Source organism: Emys orbicularis, chromosome 5 (genome assembly GCF_028017835.1).
Source record: "Emys orbicularis isolate rEmyOrb1 chromosome 5, rEmyOrb1.hap1, whole genome shotgun sequence".
NCBI lineage: Eukaryota > Metazoa > Chordata > Testudines > Emydidae > Emys > Emys orbicularis.
Window position 1 is genome coordinate 115,158,716 of NC_088687.1, and position 27,328 is coordinate 115,186,043.

The 27,328-nt window shown below is 42.3% G+C and overlaps 1 protein-coding gene across 2 annotated transcripts in view; it reads left to right on the plus strand.

The window, feature by feature from the left end:
• The window catches only part of LDB2 (LIM domain binding 2), a 299,731-nt gene that overhangs the window by 109,850 nt on the left and 162,553 nt on the right, over nt 1-27,328 (plus strand). For both annotated transcript variants that reach the window (XM_065405200.1, XM_065405201.1), the window contains exon 2: nt 3,859-3,961. In XM_065405200.1, the coding sequence (XP_065261272.1) occupies nt 3,859-3,961 (103 nt within the window). The remainder of the gene's footprint in view (nt 1-3,858; nt 3,962-27,328) is intronic.

The window sequence follows — 27,328 nt, forward strand, 5'->3', positions numbered from 1 at the left end:
TGTGGGGAAAGGGATTTTTCTTCCATTTTTTTCATAATAATTATATCCATTGTCTGCAATTTGACTGGGGATATCTCCCTTGGTTTTGTTCACCATTTGACTATGAGTGCGGATGGACCCACTTGTGAGGAGGTTGGACAAGAGGATTAATCAGGAAAGTGTATCTAATTCTTTATGCATAATGTGTACATTCCACTGGGTGGTTGGTTTTTTTCTTCCTGATTTTAAGTATGCAAAAAACACCAGAAAAAGACTTTGGACAGTGTTCAAACTGCAATAGAAGCTGGATGTTTTTATTTATCCTTAGAGACAATCTACGATAATGTAGTTGCTACACTTTCCTAGCCTTTAGAATTAGTGGAAATGAGAGGGAATGAAAGTGTGTGCGATTTGAACTGAAGCTCTGCTCTTTTTCCTATGCTCTTTGCTTTGTTTTATGTGTGCATTACAATTGTGTGATGCTTCCCTTTCGCCTCTCTCATTGTTGGATTTTCATTAGTAGCTGTGATCATACTAAAATACAGAACTAACAGGAGCTTTTCCACTGCAGAACTGTAAATGTGATATGTGACTTTCCTTAACCCTCCATCCCCTTTTCAGGTACAAGAAACATGTGCAAAAGAATTCAGTAGAATGGGGTGGCAAGCGATTGAAAGTGGTAGCCCATAATTATTGGCTGGGCAATAAACTATTATATGCACTTATGATAGCAACCCACCAGATTGCCATGAGTGAAGCATCAGTGCTCAGAATACAGAGGGGAGCTGTTGGAAGCCCATGTGCTGTGCTGTTATGGAATATCTATCTATCTATTTCGTGCTTGTCACTGTAGCGCCTCAGCTAATAAATACAACGGTGTGTGCATGTGCACACCCCCATAAGTTACACAGCCACGCAGGAGAGAGCAGGAATCTCTCACTGACAATAGACTTTTGAAAAGTGGGGTCAGTATTTATTTATTTTAAAATCTTGTTTCATCTTTTTTGAGAGCATGACTGAATTATTTCTCAGGCACTCCCAAACTGCTCTGTTCCTGATCACACTGCCTCCTGTTGGTGACGCTGCTAAAAGCAGGAATAAGCATTGATGAGGAACAGTGAATAACGAAGGCTGTCAGCCAGCCAAGAAAGCTCTTGTACTATCATAACAACAACTAGAATGTTATGAAGTGCTCTTATTACTTTATTAAATGTCAACAAAAAGGAGCTGTCGAAACACAATTGAGAGCAAAGCCTATAACAGGGTTCTTAAGAAAAGAAAGGCAGGAGGAGGAGTGTCTAAAAAGACCATGTAGTTATTTATCAGTTTGTGTATATATAATTGATATGATATATGCATATTTTACTTACATTAGCATTTTATCCCAAGTTTTATTTGTTTACTTAGATCAAGGTGATAAGTGCTTGCTGCCTGTGATACATATTTTTGAGGACATATGAGGTCTGCCCGGTGGTGCATATAGGGCAGTATGGTATGGTACACCGTACCAGTGAGGTATTTATAGCCGATATGCCGTACCGGAAAGACACAGGAGGAGCAGAATGTGGAGCTGCTGGGCAAACCCACACCGGCAGCTCCTCCAGTGCAGCTGTACCGCCCCCAGCTCCGCTCCCAGCCCTTTCCTGCAGCTGCGTCTCCTGAGTTCTGTCTGGGGTCTGTACAGCAGCCCCGCCGGAGGACAGAGTTGTGGGCGGTACAGCTGCGCCAGAGGAACTGCTGGCGTGGGGCCGCCCAGCGGCCCCTCGTTTTGCTCCTTTTGCTGCTGCGGTTCCCTGCTCCTTTCACCACTGCGGTTCCGGAGAGCCCTGCAGTTCAGAGGTCTCCGGCGCAGTGGGAGGAGGACAGAGCCCCCCCAGGCAACATGGAATAGATCATGGGGGAGGGAGGGGGGAGAGTGCAGGGCCCCAGGCTGGGGGCAGGGTGGGGTGGAGTCACATGATGAGTCACGTGGGGGGGTCACGTGGGGAGGTCATATGTCCCCCCCTTTAGCTGGTGCAGTGTACCAATAAGAAATTAATTAAGCTTGCACCACTGTGTCTGCCTATAGCTCACCAAATTGCATCTAGTCACCCATTGGGTAGACTGCTGGTGTGATTGTTGTAGAGTGGTTACAATACATGGGATTCCTGATTTATATTCCCAGGTTTGCCACTGAGTCACGTTGTGAGCTTCAGCAGGTCATTTAAATCTCAGTGCCTTGGTATATCCATCCATGTTGCAGATATGCACTCCACATTTTGGAACGAGCTGCCTAACTAGATTTTCTTTCGTTTGTGTTTGTTAAACTACAAATAGTTTTCTTTCCCTACTCTTGTTGTCCTCAGAACATTAAGAGCATGTGCATCATTTATGCTGGTGTGTGTCAATGTGTGGATGGGTTTAGGCAAGGATACAGGTATGTTGTAAAAAATAAATGTTGATTGGAATCCTTGATGTATGTTTTCAGCACAGAAGCCAAGATGAATGGAGACTGAAAATAAGAACTACCATACTGAATCAGACCAATGGTCCGTCTAGCCCAGTATCCTGTCTCCAACAGTGACTGGTACCAGAGCTTCAAGGAGAGTGCATAGATATAGGCTGTCTTTCCCGCCCAGCTTCTGGCAATCAGAGATGTAGGGTCTCCCCCAGCATGGGGTTGCATCCCTGACCATCTTGGCTAATAACAATAGATAGACCTGTCCTCTGTGTACTTATCTAGTTCTTTTTCAAACCCAGTCATACTTTTGGCCATCACACCATTCTACAGCAATGAGTTCCTTAGGATAATTGTACATTGTGTGAAAAAGTATTACCAGCTGCCTATCAATTTAATCGGGTGACCCCTGGTTTTTGTATTGTGGAAAAAGGTAAATAACACTTCTCTATTCACTTTTCCCACACCATTCATGATTTTATAGGTCTCTTTTACATTCCCCCTTAATCATCTCTTTTCTAAACTGAACAGCAGCCACCTAAATAAGGCGCTTGATTTTCAAGTTCCCATTGACTTCATGAAGAACTGTGGGTACTGAGTACCTTTGAAAATCAGAATAATTATTTAGGTGCCTAACTATAGATTTGAATGCCCAAATTTAAGCACCCACATTTGAAAAATTTTGGTTCAATTTCCAAGATCATCAACCCAGCATTAGTATTTTACCTTGTGTTAATAATTATTATAGTCTATTAGTGTAGAGCAGTGAATGTCTCAGAAAGCAGGCGGGGGGCTTTAAAATGCTGGTTTCATCTTCTGTGTCCTATTGAAAAGTAAAGAATTCTCTCAGCAAGTGCATTTAAATAACTAGCTGATATTTAATTAACCTACAGGACTGTCATAGTTATAATAAATGCATCTAAGTCCAATAGCTATTATATTTAGTTTCAAAATAACTTATATGTAGGTGCATACTAATAATGATCACATTACATAGGATTACAGAATAAAGTAAGGTTCCTTCTCACCCTCAAGACCAATTGTACCATATAGGTAGCACATTAAAAGAAAAAAAAAGATTACAGTATATTAAGTACCAAATGATTTCTAAAATTTTTTTAAGATTTAACAAAATGTGTATAAATATTCATTTGTATGGACAACACTATGTTATTTTATATGTTTGAACAGTGCCTAGCTTAATGGAAGATCTCTTGTAATACAAAAAATAAATTATATTTTATTAATAATATGTTATCTGTTTCCTTAAATCAGAACCAAACCCTTACATGAGTAAATTAATTAGAAATATGACCGCATGGACATCCACCCTCCCACACAGACAGATCCCAAACCAAAAATGGGATCCTTTGAATTTCTTCTTTTAAAAGAGATTCTTTTCTTTTTGCCATGTGTTAAATGAATAATCTTTCTCTTCCTAGGATAGTGACAACCTCTGGTGGGATGCCTTTGCAACTGAGTTTTTTGAAGATGATGCAACCTTAACCCTTTCATTTTGTTTGGAAGATGGACCAAAGCGATACAGTAAGAGACAAATTATTGTTATGATTTTATGCCTTAGTTTCTGTGCATTTATTCTATAAAAGCAATACAGAACTAAGAGCTGGTGATAGTGGAATGCTTGCTACAACACGTGAAGCTACCATCAAGTTCCATAAACAAAATGCACCGGTTGGCTTTCTCAAAGAAAGAAATTTAAGTTTTGAAATTTCTGTGTACTTCTATACTTGGAATATAAGTATGTGAGTTGCAAGCTGACCTGGGCAAATAATGCGAAACATTCTGCTAATATTCACTGGAATTTTTAAATTTGGCTTTGGCTGTGTTTGCACTTTTTATATGTTCACTTTCCATTAACTTTCAAATGATGCAGTTTTGTTGGCAAAAATATTCACAGAAAGGGAATTTTGTGGGAAATTTCAGTATTCCTGATGGAGGAGCTTCCACATTCACTCAGAGCCCAGAACAAATACCAAGAAACAGATCCTTGCCTAGTGTAAATTGGCACCACCCCATCAACATCACAGAGCTATTCTGATCTATACCAGCTGAAGATCTGCCATTGGATGTTAACTGACCAATCACAACTAAGCAATGATGCTGAAATTTAGAATATGGTCAATCAATCCATGAATAAATTTGAGTAACAAACACATCTGACAACACTGTGATCCATTTGCCCATGTTCCACGAGCAGGAGAAAGGGCTAAAAGTAATCGAACAAATTGTTTCCAGTGAATTATTCACTCTACTCTAGCACCAGGCAACACAGAGATACATAAACATTGAAAAAACTGCATTGCAAATTGTTTCAATCCATTCTGAGTGACCCCTGCTTCTCTGTGACAGCTTGTGCTCTGTGCTTAATGTTCTGAATCTTGCAAGGTTCTTATTTTTCTGGAGATTGACTGATTGTCAGTGTATCACTCACATACTTCTAATTCATTTGATCAATTATCTCAGGTATTTATTTGACAAGTGTTACCTTTTCTAAAGAAAAAATATAGCAGTCACGTTGAACGCACGTTTTGGGATTAGTGTTGACAGAATTACAGTTTCTTGCCTTTCAAAGCGAGTGATAACTCTGTAAAGGTCCTGAAATTACAGCCTGTAGCAACATTGGTAACAGCTGATCTGTCCTGATTAGGTTGAGTCAACTTGTCAGATATCAGATTTCCTAGTCGTGTTATCAGTCGAGAAGACACAGATACATCAGCCAAAAAGCAATTAATGTCCAGTTAGATCAGAGGGAGTTGTGTTTCTGGAAAACAGTACCACATATGAAATAATTTGTCACAGGGTAAAATATTTCGGTTGTCACAAACGCTTGATAATGGTTGTGCTATCTATAAGTGTGGGTAGCTCCGTGCAGGCCAGGGCTGTAATTCTCAGCATTGCTGTTGATAAATGTGATTGAAAGATCGAATTACTGTGAGTACACTTCAAACCTGTCCAGTATGCACGATTTAAAAAAAAATTGGTGACCTCTGAACAAACTATTGTTATTGTAGCTTTTGTTATGATGCTCCTTAACAATATGATTAAAGTTGATCATATAGAGGTTTTTTCAGTACTCTTTTATTTCTCTACTTTCATTAGCAAATATTTGCATAATTCTGTCATGAAGTAATATTGATGTTTTCAGCACTAGCCCTATTTATATTCATTGTTGCTGTAAAATCTCTTTTAAGTGTCTCCTAACCTGTCAAACAGCTAGGCCAGTGACTGTTCCCTAAATATTATCTGGGTTCAAGAGCAACCTTCCTGGGTGGATGGAGTATGAGTTATCCCAGTTATGACCTTCTCAGATAGTGTATGAGAAGGAATGGGAGGAGATGGACAGGCTCTCTAGGCTCATAGTTTACTGCAGTTCTCTCTATCTAGGAATGAAGCTTCGTGTCCTGAAAAGGCTCCAGCTAGTTTAGAACAGAGCAGTCCACTTTGTCAGCAATACAAGTCATCAGGACAATTCACCACTCTTTGCAGGGACTCCCCATAGAACACAGAGTTCCGTTCAAGGTCTCTTTCTTGAATGTCAAAGCCATGTGTAGGATCAGTCCTTGTTACCTGAGACACTCTTTCTCTCAGGGACCATGACCTACTACAATAGCTTTATTCCCTGGGAACAACGAACTGTTGACTAATAGCAAGAAGCTCATATCATGGGGGACAGAACCATCACAGCAGCTGGACCAAGACTATGGAATTTGCTGGCAGATGAAATAAAAAATGTCTAGTGACCTCACAACATTCAGAACTAAATGTGACACCTACCTCTGTCTGAGCTTTCCTTTGACAATATATCCACCTCCTCACTGGAGGGCTCCACCAGCTTTCTTCAGCTCTCTCTCTCATAGTACTGCCAATCCCAAGTATTCAAAAATCATAACTCAGGCCCCAAAAATCATGAGACTGTCTGAAAAATTATGATTTTCAAAAAAATACTTTTTGATTCTTTTTGCCTTCTGATTTTTAAACTTTTCGCACAAATGTTTTAAAGATTTTCTTGGCAATGGTGAGGGTTGTAAACTCACTTTTTACAAAAATGGAAATTGAGTGTTCATTTAATCACATGACTCCAGGAGACTGAGGTTTTAAGAAAAACACCAAATTTGGTGAGACTCACAATTAAATCACTACAGTTGGCAACATTCCTCTCTACACTGAGAAAAGTTGCTTGCCAAGATAACACTGCCTCTCTCCAGGCCTACTGCTCTAATGGCCTGGACCACAAGTTCCAGAATTCCCTTGATCTGTGAGGAAAACCAGACTTGGCTCAGAGCTGGGAGTTGAACTCCTCTTAAAGGCCCAGCTCAACCTGTAACACAACCTATCAGTCAGACCTGGTTTCTTCTGTCCCTTCTCATATTCTTATCATTGTAGGAGCAAGAGCCTTAGGGTACGTCTTCACTACCCGTCGGATTGGCGGATAGTAATCGATCTATCGGGGATCGATTTATCGCGTCTCGTCTAGACGCGATAAATTGATCCCCGAACGCGCTCCCCGTCGACTCTGGAACTCCACCAGAGCGAGAGGCGGTAGCGGAGTCGACGGGGGAGCCACAGCCATTGATCCCGCGCCGTGAGGACCCGAGGTAAATCGATCTAAGATACTTCGACTTCAGCTATGCTGTTCATGTAGCTGAAGTTGCGTATCTTAGGGCAGGTCTACACTACCCGCCTGAATCGGCGGGTAGAAATCGATCTCTCGGGGATCGAATTATCGCGTCTCGTCGGGACGCAACAATCAATCCCCGAATCGATGCTTCTACTCCACCAGCGGAGGTAGGAGTAAGCGCCGTCGACGGGGGAGCCGCGGAGGTCGATTTGCCGCCGTCCTCACAGCGGGGTAAGTCGGCTCCGATATGTCGAATTCAGCTACGCTATTCGCATAGCTGAATTTGCGTATCTTAAATCGACCCCTCCCGTAGTGAGGACGTAGCCTCAGATTGATCCCCCTCCAGTGTAGACAAGCCCTTAACCTCTTTAGTGCCTGGTACAGAATTCCAGGGAGATTACCATAGTCTTTCAAACCTCATTTGGAAATGTATATTTTCTCCCTTGCATATACCCCTTAACGCCCCTATCCCTCTGCTATTAATTATTATGAACTCTATCCATATGTTGTTGAACTATGTGTAACATCTTGCAATTCGGTTTCAGGACAAATGCCATACAAAATTAATGTACATTGTTATGTAATAAAGGTGTGTAGGACTCCTAAGTGTATTCTATAGACTAGCCTTTAGGCTGGAGATAGACACAGTAAGACCCCACATTCCAGTGCCTTAGGGAGAGGAAAAGCCCCCCTATACCAGTCAAAGAGATGTTACTTAATTTTAAACTGAAAGCACTGCACAGTGTTTGCTGAATTTCACTGAACAAAATAATTGAACAAGGAAACCTGTGAAATACATTTTACAATGTAATCAAAATTGAATTTGGTTTAATTTATTACGCCCTGTTTACTGGGTCAAGACCGCAATAGGATTTATGCAAGACAAGAAAATTTTCAACTTATCCTAATAACAGATTTTTTTCCTGGTTGTGGATAAAACATGTTCGTTTCCTGTTAAGAGCCTTGTATCCTAGTAAAAGAGTAAATACTAGACTCTGATCCATTGTTGCCCAGGTTCTTTGTTTCTCTGAGACAAAATATTTCCAGAACAGATAAGAGAAACAAGTTTGATTGACAGCCCTTAGCAGAGTCTCATCCGCTGCTGCGCTGACAGCCTGATGATGCACACTGTGCTGATGTGGTAGGAACTGACAGTTGATTGACAGCCCAAGACTGTGGAGACAGGGAAGATGAAGCATGCTCAGTAAGAATAATGTGCAGTGTTTATGCAGCACTGCAGAAAATAGGAGCTAGTAAGTTAACTCTTTCAGAGCAAAGTGACATTGTAACACATAATAGATGTATCTGCCACTGTACTGGAATCGGACATGTCTAGGTTACTGTCTAATTAGCTGAGAGCTTCGTATTTACGGGAGAAATAGGTACTATAAGGAACACAGGGATTAGTTATTACATTTATAGCTGTAACAAATTACCTAAATTATATTTATGTTAGGTAAAGATAGACACTTCAGAGTGGGCTTATCTAAGCTTTACAATCAAAAGCTTATACATAGAAAATATTGTGGATTTCAGGCACTTTTTTATGAGCTTACATCATCGTACTGTATATGTCTTTGCATAACTTTACACAGTTTAGAAAGGTAGAAATTTCAGAAAGATCAAGTTCCGCTAGATTGCTTCATGATTTCCTAGAAAAATATACTGTTTTATTAGTTTCATTGCTGTTCTAAATCTTTAGATATGTGAATATACATGCTATATTATAGCTGCTATTGTATTTTGTGGGTGAAATATACAATGTGACTATAATATACTGTGCGCATTATGCACTGTGATTCGTTTACTTATTGTTTGGTGCATGAAATATGTTTTGTATTTTTCTCTTCATTCTGGATTTATCTTGGCATGTTGTAGAAGTGATTTTACAGTAATGTAATATGCAGCCAACAATGGACTAAATAGCACATGGTTTTGGTTTTAAAGTGATTAAGTAGGTACTGCCCATGCCTTTACAAAGAATCATTTGTTTCTGTGTATTTTAGACCATATTTCAAATTATGCTCTTTGTGAATACATGAGACAAGCATATTACAAATGCTGCTTATATTTCTGAGCCACATTCACTCTATCATTTGCCTTGTTTACGCCCTGTGATCGTCTATTAATCTCTCAGACTTTGGTTGGATACTTTCTGGCAATCTAACAGCAGAAGGTTGAGATGTATTGTGTGTTTTCCTCAAACAAAGACGTGTATTTTGGGACTCTGCCCCCAGGAATACACAGTGACCATCTGTCACATTTTACTCATGTGCTCAACTGTTGTCAGAAAGATTGTTATCAGATGCTGGCATTCTGTCTTTATACCCTGTTTCATAAAACTGTTATCTGACTTCTCTCACATAATTTATAGAGAAAAAAATATATTTACCAAAAGAAACAGTTTGCTGATGTTTCAAAGTATACTCTCTCTTATTCCTATTTTTTCCTGAGATATCCCAGTCATTAAACATGATTTGATAATTCAAGTACATTGGAATACAACATCTCTCTTGTCCCTTGAGTCCATTTTCTTTTTCTTTTTACTAACCCATTTTCTTTCCCCCTCTTCCTTTGCTTGTGGGCTGAGATATTTACTAATTTCTTCAATATTCTGCAATATGTTTTAGATACGGTGTTTTGACTAGATTCCCTTAAGGCTGTGGGTATTTCTTTGGCATCACATAGGTAGAGCAGAGTGAGAATCTCTCCATTACTTTCATTGCACTTGTCCTTTGCAGTAACATTTATCAGCCAGTGGCTCTTCTGATGGCCTGTCTTTGTGTTATAGGTGGCATGCATACAGTTCCACAAATGCCCTTCCTTTTGCTGATACCCCATATCTGTTAGCTCTTGTATAATTATTTATTTTTAAATCAAAAGAAGCTGTTTTTTCTGAGAAATTTTTTAAAAGACCATTTTAAGCATTTTGGGTGAACCAATGTAAGACGCTTCTTTCCTCTTTCATATATTTTATAAAACTCACATTGACTTAAACTTTAGTACACATGTGAGGGTAGGAAAATGCCAGTAGGCAAAGTATTTTAGACATGTTTTTGCCACTCCGATATGTTACACATCTAGCATCCGTCCCAGCAGTTCTATCCCTGGAAGATGGCACTTCTGAAAACAGCTTCCACACTTCTAGGCAATTATTTCAAAAATGGTGATGCTGCAATTGCACAGTTATTATTTATTACTTGCCTTGCATTGACACCTAGAAAGTTGCCACTTAGGATCAGGACCCATTCTATTGGATGCTATACACACACATAAGAGTAAGACACAATCCCTACCCAGAAGAATTTACAGTCTAATTTAAGATAGGACACAACATGTGAGTGACACACACCATCAGAGAGACATAGGGAGCGAAGACAAGCTTAACAATGACAGGATCACATAGTTATATAAGCTATTTATGGGCCTGCTCCAAAGCCCAGTGGGAAGCCTACCACTGACTTTACTGGAATTTGGGTCAGACCTTATGTCTCCAATTAGATGGTTTTCAGTCATTTCTTTCTTTTTTTAATTAACAAAAAGAGAAAATAGTGGCAGTACCTATGTTTCAGTATATTTTTTAATACAGAAACACCAAACAGGTATTAAATATAATGAGTGTAATAGGCTAAATTCTCACCTTATTTACATAATAAGAGTTGCACTCGCATACTTGAGAGTGGAACTGGGCCACACATTTTTATTTTGTATAGGTCTAGGGTATCTGCCAGAGAGATCCATGTTTTAGCTGCAAATGGCATTACTGCATTAAATATCTGTTTATATTAGGTATTCTAGTTCTGATTAAAATATAAATATTAATGTACTTAAATATTTTTAAATAATTTTGGTCTCAAATTAGTAAAATCTATTCTTTTATAGAATCACCTTCAGCCTTTAAAATAAAACTATCAGTTACCTTTATCAAAAGATCAAACTACTTTTTGTCCGTCCCTGGGGTGGACACTTAATACAGGTTTCACTGTGTATTAATATCAATTTTCATCTATATCTTACATATCCTCAGATTGCTTACACTTGTACTAATACACATGACAAAGGACAGATTTATCAGTCCCTATAAGAAATAAGATTCAGTTTGAATCTTCAACCACAACTGAACTGTATACTTTCTAGTGGTCAAAAATATATTTTTTTCTCTGCTTGTTTGGTTTTTATTTTCCATCTTCATTTGCCTATGCTCTGTCTGGTTTTAGAGGTAGAAACACCGAATTCTATAAGAGACATAAGCAGAACCAGAAGAGGCTGGTAATCTCATTAGAGAGACTATTCTTATGAGATTTCCATCGTGATTTCTGGACCAAAGAGATTCAGATAGACACCAATCCAAACCTCTGAACCTTTTTGAGTTTTATCCAGCAGTAGTATAAACAGTAATGTTTCAGGGAATTGTGATCGCCTGCAGGCTTCAAAAAATAATTCCTTCCTCTCTCCATTATAAAGCACTGTACAACTGAACAGGTGTATTATGATATCCCCCCCTTCCTTTTTGAAACATCAGGTGCTGATGACTCAGAATACCAGGCTAGATGGACTTGTGATCTGTTGTGGTATGACAATTTAGATAGCACGATGGATGTTTGAGTGTGTGTGTGTGTATATATATCCATTCATCCTTTAAATTGATGCTGTCAGTGCCATTGCTATCAACGGTCAGCTTCTGCAATCTATTCTATTCTATTCTATTCTATTCTATTCTATATAATTTCTTATATTGCTCTCATCACCAGAGTATCTGAGTGCCTTCCAGTAGTGCATTAAGCAACACGACTAATATCTGTCACTTGTTGTTTGTTCTCACATCAGGGGAAGAATTGTATGTACAGTGGAGGGTTTGGTTTTGGTGGGATTGGTCCTCTGTTCTGGGGGAGTTCATTGACAGCGTTGGGCCGCCCCTGAGAAAGCTCTGTCTCCTGCACAGACAAGCCTATTGTAGTTCTGCTGGGCCTGACGACTAAAGCTGTCAAGCCCAATCTTCACCCTGGATTTTTAGGAGCTATCGTGGGCCCAGGTCATGGAGTATGAAGATAAGGATCAAGACTTTGAACCTGATTCCATATTCTATGCAAATCCAGTGTAGGGAGTGGAGGACAGGTTTGATGTGTTTGTGGTAACCTGTGTTGCTAAGATGACAGGCTGCAGAATTCTACACCGGTTGGAGTTTCCTAAATATCGAAGGCTTCATGCCCAGGGATATTGCCTTGCTGTAGCTCAGAGGTGACAAAGGTATGAATAACTGAGGCAAGGCCATCATTCACTAGGATGGGACGAAATCTCCTAGCCAACCAGGATGGTGGAAAGCATTACTCATAGATGCTGCTACGTGAGAGCTTAGCATCCGTAAGGAGTTCAGGAGCACTCTGAAACAACAGATTGAATTGACCAATTGTGGATGTGTGTTTTCAGCCAACGGAGACTGCACTGTACCTGCAACCTCTTTGAAATGCTTCCCTCTTTCCACCTCTGTCTTGACTGGGTTCAGCTTCAGCCAGCTCTTCTTCATCCATGAGCTGAGCTGATCCAAGCATGGGGCCATCTTGGTGGCAGTGGTGTGGTGAAGGATAAGTAGAGCTCTCTGTCATCTGCATATTGCTGGCACTTGAATCCATGTGGCCTGACCAGTTCACCTAGTGGCTGCATGAATATGTTGACCATTTAGTTATGTCTTTTAAAAATCCATTACTGCTTCCATTCCCTCCTAAACATTATCATATACAATCTCACATAATGCAACTCTGGCAAATGCATAAAAATATTAGAATACTGTGTGTGCTGTGAGTCGGTTTTATTTTTGTCTTTAGTGTCCTGGGCCGATTTAATAAGTCATTACTTTTTAACCTATTATCAATCTTATCCCTCCCATTCAGACCTAAGTTCCTTTGTGGCACATGGTTTGATTTACTAAAACAAGGTAAAATGAAACCATAGTTCAAGTGGTATAAACACTTTTTATGAGGGGAATGAGGAAGGAGTGATGGTTGCAACCTGCTAGAGTTAAAGCTATGTAACAGTTTCCAGTCTAGCCCCCTGTTTTCAGCTGCTCAAAAACATTTTATTTTTTAGATTTTTTTACCTTTCTGGCTGATATTTCTCATGTGCAGTTTTGTTGTTGTTGTTGGTTTTCGAAATTTTAAGAAAAAGCAGTTCAGCATTTTTCAGCGAGATTAAAGTAAACACTTGAACTTTCCGATTAAGAGATACATTTCTGTGATTTTTTCCCCCCAAGCAGACGTGTATACAAAAGAGCTTTGTGTAAGTGGTGGAAATATGGCATAGAAATAGACCTTATAGAAGGACCAGTGCCTTTTCTTGTTCTGGAGAAAATTAGCTTTGATTTAACAGTTATTTATATTTGAAAATCACATAGTCTGCATACACAGTAGTTTTTCTCCTAAATGTGTGCTCCTAGAGACACTTGCACTGCATATGAGTGGCCAGTTATGCACTGAATTCTGTAGTCCCATAGGTTAGTCCAAATCAGGACCAGTTCTCAAAAAGTTGAGGGAAATACAAAACCTGGTGAAGGGGATGCTGAATGTGCACCAGGCTGGAAACAAAGCAATTCCATGCTCTCTTCTGACTTTTTCCACTGACTGACCATAATAATTTTCTGCATTTCACAATCATGCATGAACAGCTATATTGGCTTCATAATGGACTGGCTAGTAACTTTGGGTTAAGATGAGGCAAGAGATCTTGTGTATTTGATGCAGAGGTGCTGAGGCACAGGAGCTCCAATCAATTTAGTAAGGTATGCAGGGGATGTGGAGTGGGCTTCTATGCAGCATGAGAAATGTTCAGTGACTAAGATAAGGGCCCCAGGCAGTGTGCAAGAAGAGGAGTTTGTGCTCAGGGAAATTCGCTGTATTTGCATCTGGTGGCAAGGTAAGTGCTCGCAAACCAACTTAAATTGGATTAACATTTTAACCAGAATTTGTAAGGTATTAAGACAAAGGCTCCTGAGGACCTTGTAAGATGCGCAGAGCTAAGGCAAGGGAATGGATCATGGAGCCTGCATGAGGTATTTGCATTTTTTGGAAGCCAGTAGATCTTCAAAGTCCTGGAGACTTAAGTGCCTTCTATTGAAGTTTCTTCTTTTTTCTATCTGTTCTCTTTAATAAAACCAAAACAAAAGCCTTAAGAAATGCATAATAACATAACCTGTCTGTGACGTTGCACTCCATATGCTTTATGAAAATATGCTTATGAATGTGAATATGATATAACTGGAATATGCTTTATGAAAAAGGTCTCTTGTAAGGTTATCATTACAAAGCTTATAATGTACTGAGTGTGTTCATCCCATTTGTTTGCATGTATTATTTCTATATCTGGAGTTAGGAGAATAAGATATAAACTTGTATCACTGAAGTAAACATATTAAGTGGAGGCCATTAAGGGTGCTCCAGAAACAATCAGTTGTAAATGGCCTTAGTTACTTGAAAGCCTTCCTGTGTATGTGTGGGCCAGCCCATGGGGAATGGAGACTAGGGGTCTTACAGTGACATGTGACCATGTCACCTGATAATGAAATCCATGTTAAAGCTGGTACTTTTCCATTTAGAAGGAGGGGTGGGGACCCAGAGAGACAAAAGATTCCCGCCTTGTGCCAAAACGATAAAAGTGGGTGAAGCAGGACAAAAGGGGCTGCCAGTCATGAGAAAACCCCTGCTTACCACCTGTGATGTCCGCTGGAACTAATAAGGGCTGTACCAGGGGAAAGGATTGGGCCCAGACTAGGAAGGAGCCTATCTGTGAAAGAAGCTTATTGGAACATCTCTGAGGGTGAGATATTATCTGTAATCAGTTTCTTAATGTATTAGGCTTAGACTTGCGTGTTTTTGCTTTATTTTGCTTGGTGACTTACTTTGTTCTGTCTGTTATTACTTGAAACCACTTAAATCCTACTTTTTATGCTTAATAAAATCACTTTTGTTTATTAATAAACCCAGAGTAAGTGGTTAATGCTTGGGGGAGAAAACGGCTCTGCATATCTCTCTATCGGTGTTATAGAGGGCGAATAATTTATGAATGTACCCTGTATAAGCTTTATACAGAGTAAAGATTTACTTGGGGTTCAGGCTCCCAGAAAGGCTGAACTCTTGGTGCTGGGAAAGTCCCTGTTAACTGAGAAGCCCCTGGGCTGAGCGAATCTCAGTTTCAGTGAACTGCAGAGAGGCATGGTCCAACCTTTGGGTCTGTGCTGGAGCTGACTGGAGTGTCTAACTCAGCAGGACGGGAGTGGACGGGCATCTGTTCTGGCAGGAGGGTTGTTCTAAGTGGTATTCCAGCTCATCAAGTGACAGTCTCGAGGGGAGTCTCTGTGACCAAATCCATCAAACTGTACTTTATAGAACTCAAACAAAAGGAAATTTATCTTTTATTGGTCCTAGGGGTAACACTGTCAAAAGCACTGAAGTGACTATCATTTAGGGTATGTCTACACTACGAAATTAGGTTGAATTTATAGAAGCCGGTTTTATAGATATCGGTTTTATACAGTCGATTGTGTGTGTCCCCACATAAAATGCTCTAAGTGCATGAAGTCGGCGGACCGCATCCACAGTACCGAGGCTAGCGTCGACTTCCGGAGTGTTGCACTGTGGGTAGCTATGCCACAGTTCCCGCAGTCTCCGCCGCCCATTGGAATTCTGGGTTGAGATCCCAATGCCTGATGATGCAAAACAGTGTCGCGGGGGGTTCTGGGTACATGTCGTCAGGCCCCTCCCCCTCCATCAGAGCAACGGCAGACAATCGATTCGCGCCTTTTTACCTGGGTTACCTGTGCAGACAACATACCACGGCAAGCATGGAGCCCGCTCAGCTCAGCTCACCGTCACCATATGTCATCTGGGTGCCGGCAGACGTGGTACTGCATTGCTACACAGCAGCAGCTAATTGCCTTTTGGCAGTAGACAGTGCAGTATGACTGGTAGCCTTCATTGGCTATCTGGGTGCTGGCAGACATGGGGCTGCATTGCTACACAGCAGCAGCCCCTTGCCTTTTGGCAGTAGATGGTGTATTACGACTGGTATCCGTCATCGTCATACTCCAGTTCAATCAGAGGCACCTGGGCAGACATGCTTTGTCTCCTGGAGACTCAGTCCTGCCGGCAGTCCTATTGAACCGTCTTGATGATGATGGCTAGCAGTCGTAGTACAGTATCTTCTGCCAAGCACCCAGAAGATGCCGAGGGCTATCAGTCCTGCTGCACCGTCTGCTGCCAGCTTAAGATGTAAAAAATAGATGGACCAGATTTGTTCTGTATTCATTTGCTTCCCCCTCCCTCCGTGAAATCAACGGCCTGCTAAACCCAGGGTTTTGAGTTCAATCTTTGGGAGGAACATTCTGTGTGACAGTTGTTTGTGTTTCTCCCTGATGCACAGCCACCTTTGTTGATTTCAAATGTATGCCATGTCGTCAGTTGCCCCTCCCTCCCTCCCTCCCTCCATCAGTTTCGCGCCTTTTCTCAGACCAGACGCCATAGCACGGGGATCATGGAGCCCACTCAGATCACCGCGGCAATTATGAGCACTATGAACACCACGCGCATTGTCCTGGAGTATATGCAGAGCCAGGACATGCCAAAGCAAAACCAGGACCAGCCGATGAGGCGATTGCAGCGCGGCGACGAGAGTGATGAGGAAATTGACATGGACATAGACCTCTCACAAAGTACGGGCCCCAGCAATGTGCAAATCATGGTGTTACTGGGGCAGGTTCATGGCGTGGAACATCGATTCTGGGCCCGGGAAACAAGCACAGACTGGTGGGACCGCATCGTGCTGCAGGTGTGGGACGATTCCCAGTGGCTGCGAAACTTTCGCATGCATAAGGGCACTTTCATGGAACTTTGTGACTTGCTTTCCCCTGCCCTGAAGCGCCAGAATACCAGGATGAGAGCAGCCCTCACAGTTGAGGAGCGAGTGGCGATAGCCCTGTGGAAGCTTGCAACGCCAGACAGCTACCGGTCAGTCGGGAATCAATTTGGAGTGGGCAAATCTACTGTGGGGGCTGCTGTGATCCAAGTTGCCAGGGCAATCAAAGACCTGGTGATATCAAGGGTAGTGACTCTGGGAAACGTGCAGGTCATAGTGGATGGCTTTGCTGCAATGGGATTCCCAAACTGTGGTGGGGAGATAGGGATATGGGTTCCATCTATCTTGTCACCGGAGCACCAAGCCACCGAGTACATAAATTGCAAGGGGTACTTTTCAATGCTGCTGCAAGCCCTGGTGGATCACAAGGGACGTTTCACCAACATCAACGTGGGATGGCCGGGAAAGGTACATGATGCTCGCGTCTTCAGGCACTCTGGTCTGTTTCGAAAGCTGGAGGAAGGGACTTTCTTCCCGGACCAGAAAATAACTGTTGGGGATGTTGAAATGCCTATCGTTATCCTTGGGGACCCAGCCTACCCCTTAATGCCATGGCTCATGAAGCCGTACACAGGCAGCCTGGACAGTAGTCAGGACCTGTTCAACTATAGGCTGAGCAAGTGCCGAATGGTGGTGGAATGTGCATTTGGACGTTTAAAAGCGCGCTGGTGCAGCTTACTGACTTGGATAGACCTCAGCGAAACCAATATCCCCATTGTTATTGCTGCTTGCTGTGCGCTCCACAATATCTGTGAGAGTAAGGGGGAGACATTTATGGCGGGGTGGGAGGTGGAGGCAAATCGCCTGGCCGCTGATTACGCGCAGCCAGACACCAGGGCGGTTAGAAGAGTACAGCAGGGCGCGGTGCGCATCAGAGAAGCTTTGAAAACCAGTTTTGTGACTGGCCAGCCTACGGTGTGAAACTTCTGTTTGTTTCTCCTTGATGAACCCACCGCCCGCCCCCGTCCCCCCCTCCCGGTTCACTCTATTTCCCTGTAAACCAACCACCCCACCCTCCCCTCCCCCCTTCGAGCACCACTTGCAGAGGCAATAAAGTCATTGTTACTTCTCATTCATGCATTCTTTATTAATTCATCACACAACTAGGGGGATAATTGCCAAGGTAGCCCGAGATGGGTGGGGGAGGAGGGAAGGAAAAGGACACACTGCAGTTTAAAACTTTAAAATTTTAACACTTATTGAAGGCCAGCCTTCCGATGCTCGGGCAATCATCTGGGGTGGAGTGACTGCTGGCTGGAGGGCGTCTGGGTGAGGAGGCAATGGGACTTGGGGAGGAGGGCTGTTGGTTACACAGGGGCTGTAGCAGCGGTCTCTGCTCCTGCTGCCTTTCCTGCAGCTCAACCATATGCTGGAGCATATCAGTTTGATGCTCCAGCAGCCGGAACATCGACTCTTGCCTTCTGTCTGCAAGCTGACGCCACCTATCATCTTCAGCCCGCCACTTGCTCTGTTCAGCCCGCGATTCATCCCGCCACTTCTCCTCTTGTTCATATTGTGCTTTTTTGCACATTGACTGCCTCCACGCATTCTGCTGTGCTCTTTTAGCGTGGGAGGACATCTGGAGCTCCATGAACATGTCATCCCGAGTCCGCCGTTTTCTCCTTCTAATCTTCGCTAGCCTCTTTGAAGGAGAAACATTTGCAGCTGGTGGAGGAGAAGGCAGAGGTGGTTAAAAAAGACACATTTTAGAGAACAATGGGTACACTCTTTCACGTTAAATTTTGCTGTTCACATTACACCGCACATGTGCTTTCGTTACAAGGTCGCATTTTTCCTCTTATATTGAGGGCCTGCCGGTTTGGTGTGAGAGATCACTCACGCAGTGCCAGGCAACAGAATTCGGCTTGCAGGCAGCCATGGTAAGCCACAGTCTTTTGGCTTTTTTAACCTTCATAACATGTGGGAATGGTTTCAAACAGTAGCGCCCTCATTTCCCATACCAAGGACCCATTGGGTTGGCCATTTAAAATGGGTTTGCAATGTAAAAGGAGGGGCTGGGGTTTCCGGGTTAACATGCAGCACAAACCCAACTACTCCCCCCCCACACACACACACAATTCTCTGGGATGATCACTTCACCCCTCCCCCCCACCGCGTGGCTAACAGCGGGGAACATTTCTATTCAGCCGAGCAGGAACGGGCACCTCTGAATGTCCCCTTAATAAAATCACCCCATTTCAACCAGGTGACCGTGAATGATATCACTCTCCTGAGGATAACAAAGAGAGATAAGGAATGGATGTTGTCTGCATGCCAGCAAACACCGGGACCATACGCTGCCATGCTTTGTTATGCAATGATTCCAGACTACGTGCTACTGGCCTGGCGTGGTAAAGTTTCCTACCATGGCGGACGGGATAAGGCAGCCCTCCCCAGAAACCTTTTGCAAAGGCTTTGGGAGTACATGAAGGAGAGCTTTCTGGAGATGTCCCTGGAGGATTTCCGCTCCATCCCCATACACATTAACAGACTTTTTCAGTAGCTGTACTGGCCGCGATTGCCAGGGCAAATTAATCATTAATCATTAAACACGCTTGCTTTTAAACCATGTGTAATATTTACAAAGGTACACTCACCAGAGGTCCCTTGTGTGCCCTCAGGGTCTGAGAGCACGCCTTGGGTGAGTTCGGGGGTTACTGGTTCCAGGTCCAGGGTGATAAACATATCCTGGCTGTTGGGGAAACCGGTTTCTCCGCTTCCTTGCTATGAGCTATCTTCATTGTCTTCATCATCATCATCATCTTCTGCGTACCCCGAACCCGCTTCCCTGTTGCGTGTTTCTCCATTGACAGACTCAAAGCACACGGTTGGGGTAGTGGTGGCTGCACCTCCTAGAATGGCATGCAGCTCCGCGTAGAAGCAGCATGTTTGCGGCTCTGCCCCAGACCTTCCGTTTGCCTCTCTGGCTTTGTGGTAGGCTTGCCTTAGCTCCTTAATTTTCACGCGGCACTGCTGTGCGTCCCTGTTATGGCCTCTGTCCTTCATGGCCTTTGAGACTTTTTCTAATATTTTGCCATTTCGTTTACTGCTACGGAGTTCAGCTAGCACTGATTCGTCTCCCCATATGGCGAGCAGATCCTGTACCTCCCGTTCTGTCCATGCTGGAGCTCTTTTGCGATCCTGGGACTCCATCATGGTTACCTGTGCTGATGAGCTCTGCATGGTCACCTGTGCTCTCCACGCTGGGCAGACAGGAAATGAAATTCAAAAGTTCGCGGGGCTTTTCCTGTCTACCTGGTCAGTGCATCTGAGTTGAGAGTGCTGTCCAGAGCGGTCACAATGAAGCACTGTGGGATAGCTCCCGGAGGCCAATAACGTCGAATTCCATCCACACTACCCCAAATCCGACCCGCAAAGGCCGATTTTAGCGCTAATCCCCTCGTTGGAGGTGGAGTAAAGAAACCGGTTTAAAGGGCCCTTTAAGTCGAAAGAAAGGGCTTCGTTGTGTGGACGAGTCCAGGCTTAATTCGATTTAATGATGCTAAAGTTGACCTAAACTCGTAGTGTAGACCAGGCCTTAGGCACTTTTGAAAATTTTATCCCAACACCAATAAAAATATATTGGACCATTATGATATATCAGCTTAAATAAACATCAATAAAATATTTTAAACTGCTATGAGTGTCTCTAGATTGTAGAAGGTAAATGTATATCCACATAATAGAGAAAATGGTATAGTATTTTATAGTAGTAATTTGAGAAAATATAAGTGATCATAGGATTGGAAGGGACCTCCAGAAGTCACTTAGTCCAGTCCCCTGCACTCATGACAGGACTAATTATTATCTAGACCAGTGGTGGGCAACCTGCAGCCCGTGGGCTGCACGCAGCCCATCAGGGTAATCCGCTGGTGGGTCATAAGACAGTGTTTACATTGACCATCCGCAGGCACAGCTGTCCGCAGCTCCCAGTGGCTATGGTTCGCCGTTCCCAACCAATGGAAGTTGGGGGAAGCGGCGCAGGCCTTAGGGACATGTGGGCTGCCGCTTCCCACAGCTCCCATTGGTTGGGAATGGTGAACTGCGGCCACTGGGAGCTGTGGGCGGCCATTCCTGCGGACAGTCAATGTAAACACTGTTCCATGGCCTGCCAGCAGATTACTCTGATGGGCCGCAGGTTGCTCACCATTGATATAGACCATCCCTGACACGTGTTTGTCTAACCTGCTCTTAAATATTTCCAATGATGGAGATTCCACAACCTCCCTAGGCAATTTATTTCAGTGCTTAACCACCCTGACAGGAAGTTTTTCCTAATATCCAACCTAAACCTCCCTTGCTGCAATTTAAGCCCATTGTTTCTTGTCCTATCCTCAGAGACTAAGAAGAACAATTTTTCTCCCTCATCCTTGTAACAACCTTTTATGTACTTGAAAACTGTTATCATGTTCCCCCTCAGTCTTCTCTTTTCCAAACTAAACAAACCCAATTTTTTCAATCTTCCCTCATAGGTCATGTGTTCTAGACCTTTAATCATTTTTGTTGCTTTTCTCTGGACTTTCTCCAATTTGTCCACATCCTTCCTGAAATGTGGCACCCAGAACTGGACATAATACTCCAGTTGAGGCCTAGTCAGCGCAGAGTAGAGCGGAAGAATTACTTCTCATGTCTTGCTTACAACACTCCTGCTAATACATCCCAGAATGATGTTAGCTTTTTTTTGCAACAGTGTTACACTGTTCACTCATATTTAGCCTGGGATCCACTAAGACCCCCAGATCCCTTTTCACAGTTCTCCTTCCTAGGCAATCATTTCCCATTTTGTATGTGTGCAACTGATCGTTCCTTCCGAAGTGGCGTACTTTGCATTTGTCCTTATTGAATTTCCTCCTATTTACTTCAGACCATTTCTCCAGTTTGTCCAGATGATTTTGAATTTTAATCCTGTCCTCCAAAGCACTTGCAACCCCTCCCATCTTGGTATCATTGGCAAACTTTATAAGTGTGCTCTCTATGCCATTATCTAAATCATTCATGAAGATATTGAACAGAACTGAACCCAGAACTGATCCCTGGGGGACCCCACTCTTTATGCCCTTCCAGCATGATGGTGAACCACTGATAACTACTCTCTGGGAACAGTTTTCCAACTTATAGTAGCTCCTTCTAGGTTGCATTTCCCTAGTTTGTTTATGAAAAGGTCATGTGAGACAGTATCAAAAGCTTTACTAAATTCAAGATATACCACATCTACCGCTTCCCCCCCATCCACATACCCTACGACACAGATGATGCTGGAGGTAAAGAAAACAGGGTCCTCATGTTACATGCTCATAGAAAGGAGGGAAAGAATAAAAGGTCAATAGTTTTTAAACTTTTCTCGTTTATGTAATTTATTTATTATAAGGTGATGAGTCGATGAGTACAGGCTAGACGAAGTGAATGATTAAATTTAAAGGCCTTTTAGTACATACTGTAAGGGATAGTAAATAAAAAGAGAGAGTGTACAAGACTATTATTTATGGGGCTCAGGCTCAAACCACTATTTAATCCATGCTATAATGAATGTATGTTTGAATTCAAAAGCTCTCTGAACTGGCTGTCTATCTGCGTGTTCCACTTTTATCACCCTAATTCTAAAATAAAAGGTATCACAATTATGCAGCACTCGTATTTTATTTTTGTGAAACTGATACAACTACCCTCCAGACCATGGCATATTTCCCCAGACTTGTTGATAGGAGGTGAACTATGGGTTTTGTGTGTGTGTGTGTGTGTGGCTTTGAATTTTCAAGCACAAGTCAGTGGGATTTGAAAGGGACAACAATGTGTTTGAGGACCCTTTACATGCAGTTCTCAAATAATGAATTCTGATATTAGACAAAAAGAGTTGGGAGCCTGGGGCAGAAAACAGGCATCCCTGTTAAGACGGGATGCTGCTTTTCATGTACACATTAATATCTGATCTTAATATTACTCAGGAAGAAGAAAATTACATTTCCTTTACAAGCCTTTCAAAAATGCTTGTCTTTCTATGTTTTCCCCTATGTAAAATCAAATTTCTGTTTTGATTGTTTGTCGTTGTTCTGCTTTAGAAAACGCTCCATTTGATATGTCAGGTTAGGTTAGTTATATTAGGAACAATGAGAATATAACCTCCCAGAAAGCCAATGATAATGAACGCTTGGGAAAGTCTTACCTCACGCGCACAACATGTTATGCCTATGCATGGTTGTGTAAAGGGGGAAAAGAGTAATCATTTTCACAAACAAGGGATGCCTAGGGTGAAAGGTTTTACATAAGTATTCAGGAAAAGTTCTCTTTGAAAACACCCTAAAAGTTGGTGTTCTGTAACGCTACCTGAGAGAAGTATTTGCCCATGCAAAATTCTCTTTGAAAAGATCTATTATGCCATGTATTTGAAGTCTTACCACCATTTGTTAAAGTTAAGTGCATTTTTTCAGTTTGCTACCAAGGCATTCACAAAAGTTAAACTTTAGTACTTTTTCATATAATAACCAATTTTTTCAAGGTGACTGGCAATGATAGAGCTTGCAGATTTTCCTACATGTTTACTTTCCTGTTCAAAGACAGTCTAGGGAAGATAAATGATGTTTGATTATATATGAGTAAACCTACAATTTTACACATTGTACCTGAACATGTTTTATACAAAAACTTTAATATGCAAAACTGCATTATTCTTTTTAAATAAAGATAGGCCAAAATATCAGTAATTACAAGAGTTAGGGGGAGGGATAGCTCAGTGGTTTGAGTATTGGCCTGCTAAACCCAGAATTGTGAGTTCAATCCTTGAGGGGGCCACTTAGGAATCTGGGGCAAAATCAGTACTTGGTCCTGCTAGTGAAGGCAGGGGGCTGGACTTGATGACCTTTCAGGGTCCCTTCCAATTCTAGGAGATAGGATATCTCTATTTATTTATTTATTTAGTTTTTATTCAGGTTCATAGCAGTGCAGCAGCTATTTTTCACTTGGAATTACCTTGTTAAAGTAATATCCAACTAGCTCTATATCTCATTTGAGAAAATTGTCAGCTCACCAAATCCAGGCAGAACTCCAGCATTGTGCTTCAAATTTTTGGTTTGGAAGATTAACTCAGTTTAAGATTTTCTGATTAGGAGTAACCAGCATCTTCTCAAAGCTCCACTGGATCCCTTGATGGTCTGTTTGATCATGCATTCTTATTAGCTCTAGGCCTATACATCAACCTATGGTATGTTTAATTGGCCATATCTGTCTGAGTTATATACAGTGCCCACAGGAATGGAAGAGAAGGCTACCTGTCCCTGTAAAAATAGAAAAAGTGTGTGATATTTCCCCCTTTTTTTGAGAGAGGGAGAGAGAACTTTAGAATTTTATTTATCATCTTTTCCTCTGTCTCTTGTTCTCTCTGTTTTCTCACATATTTTGCGGGCTGGGGAGCGACTTGGTCTGTGTTGCATAGAGGCCAAATGAGACAGGCAGTAAATCTACCATCTTAACAAAACATGTAAAAGTTTCCTTGGATGATAGGATAGGATAAGAAGCAATGCGTTTAAACTGCAGCAATGGACATTTAGGTTGGAGATTAGGGAAAACTTCCTGTCAGGGTCATTACGTTTTGGAACAAATTGCATAGGAAGGTTGTAGAGTCTCCATCATTGGAGGATTTTTAAGAACAGGTTAGACAAACACCTGTCAGGAATAGTCTAGTTATTACTTAGTCCAGTCTTGAGTGTAACAGACTGGACTAGATGACATATTGAGGTCCCTTTCAGATCTACACTTCTATGATTCTGTGTTTCTATATGATGCGAGAGAAGCTATAAATCATCAAAGGGAAGCCCCTTCCTTTCTTTGATATTTCAGAAGTAGCCAAAATCTGTTTCATAAGGTTGCTGTGAGCTATTGATGAATTTGGATCAACAGAAACCTTTCCTTAAAAGTTCCAGCTTCTTTCTTCTCTTCCTCTAGAAGTCAAACTCCCTGTTCCAGATCCAGATCCTTCATATTTCCTGCTCGGGGGGGAAGGCCACAGCAGAAAAGGAATTTGTGCTGTTTCAAGACCAACCTAGATAATAGATATCAACAAAGATAGAAATAATAAATCTCAGTTAGTATCTTATTTAATGTTACAGTGCTTTTGTATGGATTCTTTTGCTGCCACAGAAGATGCAGTAAGGACTTCTGAAATTTATTTCTCTTTCTAAACAACATAGAAGCTTTCATCTGTCTACCACCATTACTATTTATGATAGCAGTGGCGCTAAAGATGATCTTCCTCAAGTTTCCAGTTCATAGCATTTTCTCAAACTCTTCAAAGCTGCCAAAAGATATCTTAGACAACATATTTAATATAGGCTATTAAATGTGGCACCTTGGATTCCTCAGGACATATGTCAGGATTGGCTAAGTCCTTATTCATTTTGCCCACAGACCTCATGAGAGCTTTCTCATACTTAAAATTAATCCCTGAATTTTAGTCAGTGTCAAAAGTGCAACAAAAATGATTTCTGATTGACTTAATTATCTCAAAATGATTTGCTAAAGGTGAATCTCAGGTGAGGCTTCTACCATGTGTTCTTTCCAAGAATAGGAAGCTCCCAGAAATTAGGTTTCAACTTTTCTCATTCTCCTTGTTCTTTGTCTCTGGAACCAATGTCCTTATTTGCTGTAAGAAATCCTCATTTCCTAAGAGTATGATTTTTTTAAAAGCCCCTCATGGAGTTAGGTACTCAACTTACAAGGACTTTGAGAGGAAGGTGGGTGTCTAACTTCCTTATGTGCTTTTTAAAATCACACCCATGGACTTTAATCCTTGTCCCTTGTGCAAAGGCTAAATAATATCAAAATGAGAGAATGACCCAACACAACAGCCTGTCACTCCATCTACTACAGCGGCCTATGGCCAGTGGATCAGCATAGTAATAAACTCACTGACTTTACCTGCCACCCAGCAGTCCCTGCATGTAGCCTTGCAGGCTTCTTTACAACCTGCCCTTCCTGCCCCAGTAGAACTGTAGTGGGTCAGCTGATTCTCAGGCTTTGGACATCTGTGCAAGGATGAGAGAGATTTATCTCTAAAAATATCCTGCCTATCTTTTACCTAGACCTTTCTTTCCCGCTATGACCTTTCTGTCTCATCAAACACAAACAGGGCAAATATTATATGGGTTCTGTCACTTGGAGTCAGAAGCGTCCTTGAAATGAATTGGAGAACACCACATTGTGTGTTTGCCCCTATATTGGCTGAATCTCTGTATTGCGTGAAACGTACTTCCCCCTTCAGATGGCAACCTTATTGAAGCGAAGAGTTGCACTGAAGGCCACTTGCCACTTCTTTTAAGTCTGGTAGGGCCCTGGCATCCATCAGTATTATTTTTGTGTACATAAAGAAGCATCTCCAGGCAAGGTGCCAGCTAGGAGCAGCTCTGTTGTGCAGAACTCTCTCTCTCAGAATTGTAGGGCAGCCACATACTGGAGCCTCATTTAGAAAATGTCATGGTTCATATGATTAAATTATAGAAAATGCAAATGTTAACATTTTCTGCACTGCTTCCTGCAGAGTTGGGGTGTCTCTATGTCTCTGCAGCAGACACCATGCAGCAGAGCTGACCTCCCACCCTAAGCTGAGCAGAACTGATCTGGCCGCACACTACAGTGCAGGAAGTGGACATTAATGGAGGCAAGAGCCTAGGGGCAGCTTTTTCCCTGCTGGAGCCTGCCAGGAGATTGGGAAGAATGTGGGAGGGAGCCCCGGAGATTGGGAGGAATGTGGCAGGGAGTAGGGGACTGTGGGACACTGCTGGACAAACCTCTGGGTAGTAGTGGGGTTGGGGGGGAGGGGCTGCAGGACCCTTCCAGTGTAGGGGGGAGGGCTCAAGAAGCTGGGAGGGCTCTGGACAAAGGGAAGGGCAGGAGAAGAGGGGTCGGGGAACAGGGACACCATGGCATACACTTTAGTGTGCTCATATTTAATTTGCATTTAAACTTGGATTTTCATCCTGTAACTGTTACACATATTGGGGGTGGGCAGAGAGAGTTCAAAAAATAGAAAACATTAGTGTCCAAAAAACACAATCCATTAAAAAAAAAAAAACCAATGTTGTGATTTTAATGGCAATCTCCTGATTTTTTTTGGTTTCTGAGTCATGGGGTACGTCCAGACTACCCGCCGTATCAGCGGGTAGCGATCAATTTATCGGGGATCGATATATCACGTCTCGTTAAGACGCGATATATCGATCCCCGAACGCGCTCCCCGTCGACTCCGGAACTCCACCGGAGCGAGCGGCGGTAGCAGAGTTGATGGGGGAGCCGTGGCCGTCGATCCCGCGCCGTGAGAACCCAAGGTAAATCGATCTAAGATACTTCGACTTCAGCTACGCTATTCACGTAGCTGAAGTTGCGTA